The 6,648-nt window shown below is 42.5% G+C and overlaps 1 protein-coding gene across 4 annotated transcripts in view; it reads left to right on the top strand.

Annotated features, from left to right (window-relative positions):
- The first annotated feature begins 1,461 nt into the window (after positions 1-1,461).
- Positions 1,462-6,648, top strand: part of LOC144718659 (ankyrin repeat and SAM domain-containing protein 1A-like) — a 52,827-nt gene continuing 47,640 nt past the window's right edge. For all 4 annotated transcript variants that reach the window (XM_078594080.1, XM_078594083.1, XM_078594082.1 and 1 more), the window contains exon 1: positions 1,462-1,751. In XM_078594080.1, the coding sequence (XP_078450206.1) occupies positions 1,624-1,751 (128 nt within the window). In that variant the 5' untranslated portion in view covers positions 1,462-1,623. The remainder of the gene's footprint in view (positions 1,752-6,648) is intronic.

Below are 6,648 nucleotides of genomic sequence, written 5' to 3'. Positions count from 1 at the left end.
TAAGTTGCTTATTGTACACACATGACTTCGTGTCGCTTGCAATATGCACTGCTGCTATCCCCGTTGCGAATGGGATTTTTTTCGTCATTCGCAAGATTTAAAACAACACGCGTCATTTAAGATGAAAAACATCTCCAAAAGCTCATCGGATTTCTCCAGGATTAATAAATGATTATGATTAGGAACGTTCTAACATTAACTGCGTATCGATATTCTTGGTTCTTTCTTGCTGTGGTTTTCACACCTGATGATGATTGCTTGTGTTGCAATCGAAACATCGTGACAATTGTATGATGTTGAATTTTTATTATTTTATTATTTCCCTTCTACGTGACTTTACCGAAAGAAACACGAATATGAATCCCTGCAGTCACGAAAGCTTTAAATCGAAATTTAACTGCGTATCGATAGTTTATTGTTAATGTACCATTGTATTGAGGGAATACTGCTGTTGTGTTATCTTGGTGTGGTCTGGGACTGATTTTGTTTTTGCTGTTTTGCCCAATCTTGATAAATCGGACTTAAATAATGCACTACTTTATTATTTATATTCAGTGACTTTCTTATAATTTTCTCCATTTTGCACCCCAATCGTTTTTTTTATTATTGGACATCTGTGAAGAAAAAGCTTCACAGCTCAAGTATGAAAAAAAAATAGGTGTTACCATTTCTGGCAATAAAACGGGTGTAAAGATGTTCAAACACTACATAGAAACCTTTTTGGAAGGAATAAAGTCTTGCAAAATGTAAATGTGAGAATTTTATTGTTTTATTTTTATTATTTTATTATTTCCCTTCTACATGACTTTACCGAAAGAACCAAGAATATCTTAACACCTGTTTTATTTCCAGAAAGGGTAAAAATATTCTTATTTTTCATACTTTATAAGAAATCAAGGCTTACAAAAAGGTATCTATTTGGTGTTTGAACATCTTAACACCTGTTTTATTGCCGGAACGAGTAAACCCTATTCTTGTTTTTCATACTTTGATACGGGCAAAAATAAAATAGCTGCTCACCCCGAGCAAAAATGCTCTGATACGTGTGGCATTGTCTTTGTACTGTTCGCCTTTTGGCGTTGTTCTCTGGTCTGACAGTGGTGGCGAGACCAGGCCATGAAGAACAAGGCTGCTGCTGCTGTTGTTTCTGGTGTAGGCCAATCAGTTTCAAAGACAATGCCATAGATTAATCATTTAATATCAGATCATGTTTGTTTGCATGTTCACCGCAAGTACTGTGTGTGATTAATGCAGTGTTTGAGTCCTTGCAAAAGGCGTTTGAACATCTTAGCACCACCTGTTTTATTGCCAGAAATACTACAAACCGGCTCTTATTTCTTGCACATAAAATATTCTAAACGTTGCATTAACCCCCTCGTGAAACCCCTAATCGATTCTCCTTGCCCGCTCGTGAATCGCGAGCGCACCAACTCGAAGAATCGATTCTCTCCCCCCTCGCCCCCCCCACCTCGTGTTTGTTGCGAGAGTCGCCGATCGGAAGCGGCGCGAGCACTCGACCCCCTCCGCGTTGACCCCCCCCCACAACTTCGTGACCTGACCCCAGCTGACCTCACGACCTGACCTGACCCCCCCCCCCCACTACTCGACACTGCCGCGGCAGGAATGGGCCGCGAGCAGGAGCTGCTGGAGGCGGCTCGCACGGGGAACGTGGCGGCCGTGGAGAAGTTGCTGGCGAGCCGCCGCGGCCTCGGCTCGGCCACCGTGCAGGCTCTGCCCGGGCTACTCACCAGGTGAGAGAGGGGGGCACAGCGGGAGGGGGGGGCCCAGGGTGAGGCTGAGTGGGTGAGAGGGGGGCTTACCTCCTCTACCTGGCGGAGGTAGGTGAGAGCACTGTGGGGGTGGGGGGGGGGTCTCTGTTGCTAAAAGTGTGGTGAGCTTAGGGAGGGCATTGGTTTCATCTCACCAGGTGAGAGCGGGGCCTGACCGTGGCATCCGGGCAGGGCCAGAAAGGCCTTGCCCGGGTGAGTGGCGTTTTGGGGGTGGACTGACCAGGTGAGAAAGAGCGAGAGAGACTCAACTTTTATTGTTGACCAGGTTTGTGGGTCTGGGTGGGTGAGGGGGGCCCATGGGGTTCTGGCCGAGCGTTGAGCAGTCAAATCTGGCTCGGATGGCCAGGTGAGCAAGGTGAGAGTTGGCTCGTGATGAGGTGAGGGGGGTGAGCGGTTGGGTTGGGCACAAGCTTTGAGGCTGATCAGGCAAGAGGAGGTTTCTTCACCTGTTGGATAGGTGAGCGGGCGCCCTAGGCATTGGGCAAGCGAGGTGGTTGTTTGTCTCCTGGCTCGAGGGTGAGGCTTCTGCGGTGTTGGCTTGGGCCTCTCTGGGTTATTGTGAGCAAAGCTTGGGAACAAACAAGGTGAATGGGACTGCTGATGAGTTGAGCAGTGCTCTTCATGGTCCTGACCATGTGTGTGTGTGGATCTGGACCTTTCAACAAAGTGTCCGGTACACGGGAGACAGGTTTGTTCGTGGGTACGGGAAGGCACGCAAAAGCGGTGAAGTAATGTTTGCATTGCACCTTGCAGAATAACCATTACAGTGTGTTCAACCGCAGGAAAAAAAATCTTTGCCAAGAAAATACAGTAGTGGCGTTGCTTTTAGAGAGAGCATTCAAATAAAAGACTGGCGTGTGGGAGAAAGGGACACAAGTAACAGCAACCATCGCTTTGTTTATTTCTACACAATCGACGAAACTTTACTGCCTTTCCCATCTCTCCCCCACACCCGCCTCGCTTTTCACACTATTCTCCCCATGGCCATCTGTTTACTCTCCCCAACTCTGTTCACACTTTCATTTTGTTGTTCACCACATCTTTAGTTTTACTCTGGCACATGGAGTTTCTGCCTTCACGAGGGCAAGCTACCTCGGCTGCCTTGGCTTGTCTAACTTTGCGTCTATAATTACACCACTTTGACAACACTTATCTTGCATTGTCTGCCCTTCCCTCCATATACTACTGTCTTCGGCGACTCGCTTGTGTTATCTCACCCATTCAACAACTAAGCATTCGTTTCTGTTATCCATGTCGTCATTAGTTAATGTATTTAAAGTGTAGAAGTTCAAGTAAAGCAGCCATGAGTTTTACAATGCTTTAATTGCTTTGGGGAACAAAGTTTAGTATTTCCGCATTGCATTTTAGATTGTCCCATGTGTAAACGCTGTCTGCAACTGCTATTGTGTGCTAATAAATTCCAGACAGATTTAAACAAAAATAAGTGATACATTTTTCAAAGTCTTTGTGATTGGACAACAATGTTTTTTTATTTCTTGCAACTGTACAACTGTCTTGTCAATCACAGTACGCATACAGTATTTGCTTTAATTATGTAAAAAAAGACTACCTTTTACACCATTATTGTGTTAGAAATCAAGTACAGTGCCACGTGTATGTAAAATCAAAGACATTGGGCGTCCATGAAAGTATCAACCATTATTAAACGATTTCACTTCAATCGTTTTAACTTACTGGTTGAAATGATTTCAACATCTTACCTCAACTGAAATGCTTGAGGGATCTTTAACAGATAATAACACAAGTGCATGAAACAACCAGAGGTATTGATGATCACATGGGACCCTTATCAGATAAACATGATTGTGTGTTGCCAATGCCTTAGAACTGTCGAAGTTAGGACGATGAACACAGCTATATATTATAATCACCCATGACTAAGATATACCACAAAGTCTGTCGTTTTATACACTTAACGCAAATTGCTGTCTAAGGTACAATTCAATAAAAATGCACCCCATGTGCAGTCGTGAGTTGATGATGTAGATTCAAATGATGTTCTAGAAGAGCGGTAGATCTGACATTTGTTTCAAACGCAGTCAAGTCTGTGCTTATATTTAGAAAACTACAAAGAAAAAAATTGATTTTGGGAACCACAAATGTTGGGGCAAAATTTTGAAGTCTTTGATTTTAACCTGTGGTCATGCAAATTTGGCCCCCGAGGTTTTAGAGGGTGCTGAATCTAAATATGACATGACTTCAATCCCTCAGTGTTTTAGGCACGTTTTGGAAGATGGTGATATTAGTCGTTAGAATGCACGCAAAGCCTGCTGCTAGCTATATTCAGTAACAACAAATCATATTACAGAGCACAATTCAGGAATTATCAGCTATCCTTAGTGGCATTGAGTCTTTGCCGTTAGAGGTCAATCATAAACATCTTAGTGGTACTTCACTATATTTGGCTCAGTCATTATCACTGACATCTTAAACATCCAACTGGTCCTTTAGAATGTCTCTGAGGCTGCATGGCAAATGGCGTAACCTCTTAATCCTGCAGGTGCTGTAATTTGGCTCGCTGCCTATCGATTATGATTGTCGAATCAAAGTAATTAATTTGTTTCCTGGTGAAAGCCTCTAACCGAGTCTCAAGGGTCTTTAAATACCACCATCCTGCTTGGGACGTTTGGCCATTTCCTTTACGAGTATGGGCGTGGGAGGAAACGAGGATGCACTGCTAATACTCGCATTAGGGAAGTACAATTAAGCCCCGCAAATATAGGTCAGAGTCCTTGTTATATTTTCTTCGAGGAAATTTAACTGCCCCAGTCGATTAAGGTCTCTCACGTGTGTGACGTAAGCGTTATCCACCCATCCTGTCTCCTGGCTTTTGTGAAATATGCATGCGTTACCACCACACTGCTTACAAACCTAAGGATGTTTTCATTAATTTTAAACTATAAGACTAATAAGATATATTTATGACATTCATAATAGTATATAACATTGAACATCAATATGTAAAGGCAAAGATTTTACGTTAAAGCTTTCGTGACTGCAGGGATTCATATTCTTGGTTCTTTCGGTAAAGTCACGTAGAAGGGAAATAATTAAATTTCCAGAATTTAAGCTTCGAAAAGTGATATTCGGTAAAAGCTTTCTTGAAAAAAAATGGTAGCCTACTGCTTAAATCCATTGGGTTGGCAAGTATGTTATCCACGTGGTGTTTACGTATAATTGTTTATTTAAAAATTGTTACGTGAAATGCTTCCGTGCCGATGTAGACCTGAGCGAGCTGAACTTCCTTGCCAAGGTCTGGTTTTGGGTGAACCCGTTCCACTGGATCGCCGGCCATGGAGGAGGGGGATATACAGAGCATGGCCTGTGGAACCTCCCTTTGGCTGTGGCAAAATAATTATGAATAATGCACGACAATTGACAAGCATAGCAAAATTACGTAGAGTATTGCGGTATCAGAAGCTGCAAACTATAGTGCAATGTTGCAATATTTAACAGAATGCACCGCGCAAAAAATACAGCCTGAAGTGTCTCAACTGCTGTTGTGCAATGTTTTAGTCTTCCGAGACGAGCTCCAGTAATCAATGCTGACCCCCGAGGAATCATAAAGTTGCTGAAGCCTTGTTTAGCCAAGTTTCCGCTTTCATTGTTGTAACTACGAAAGTACCCCTAATGACTCTAAATTGTCACAAAAAGTAGTTTTGTTAGCTATTTGCTAATTACTTACAGTTAAAAATCATCGGCAGGAAAAGCGTGTCTGAAAACAGTAGTAAGTGTTCTTCATACTTTGAAGCAGACCGCAGAAGACTCTTTGCTGCCCAGCCTGCTGGAACATCACTGGAAATCACTACGTACTTGAAAACAATCATTGAGCGGCTAATAAGAGTCTTGTCACTTTTAATAATAATAAAAACAATACAATGCTTTTATCATGTAAGGTTGGCAAATACCATGGTTGCTCCAAACACATTTACCAATGTTACTCTTCCATTCACTACTAATCAGATAATATTTTAAACAAAACAATCCTAATAAGTATGCGCCCCATTAAACTGCTCTAATTCCCATTGTATGTATTTACTGTCTGGTGAATTTCGTTTGCACCGTACACAGTCAACCGTGTTAATCGGAGGTGTACTAAAAATGTAATCACGTCCATTGATATGTAAGTGTCTGTGTGGTACGGTTTTTTTTGTTCATAACATGATTCATTATACGTTATTGTGAAGTTAGTGAAGTGTGCAAATGAAAATCTGCAAACCACTCTGAGCTTCTGTGCATTCTCATTGGCCTCCTGTGAACTCGGATGTATGGTCAACTTCTGTTTATTGTGAACTTGCAATGACCTACTTCATAGGTTTATAGTAGGTACAGTATTTAAGTTGATGTGAGAGATTATCCGCTATTTTATTTATAACATATTTTGGTTTTCGAAAAACTTGATATTAAAATGGGGGTTGCCACTTCTTTGTGAATGCAAATGCAGCCAACCGGTCACACTGGTCAGTCGTAGTCCAGTAGAGTACAGAGTGTGATCTTTATCAACTGGTTGACCACACCTGATGTGGGCAACTCCGGAATTCCATTGCAACTTTTGTTTTTTTGGTGGCACAGGCCCAATTTGCACTCCACGTGGGGGGGGGGGGTACTTCTGGTTTGGGTTTACAGATTTTACCGTGCCATGCATCGTCACCAAGTAGAGGCTGTAAAACTCGCCACAAAGCCAGTTATCATGAGCCCCATAATGGTATATCTCGTAAAGTTAGGTAATGTCACGTACATCCCTTTGTCATTCTACTGCTGGATGAAGAATTAATGCCTTTTCTTCCATCAAGTTTACAGGATTGGTCGTGAACATTTCTGCCAGGCAGAATTCAAA

The sequence above is a fragment of the Lampetra planeri genome, chromosome 5, assembly GCF_965212315.1.
Source record: "Lampetra planeri chromosome 5, kcLamPlan1.2.h2, whole genome shotgun sequence".
NCBI lineage: Eukaryota > Metazoa > Chordata > Hyperoartia > Petromyzontiformes > Petromyzontidae > Lampetra > Lampetra planeri.
The sequence above is the reverse complement of the archived record's forward strand: the minus strand, read 5'-3'. Positions and strand labels throughout refer to the sequence as shown.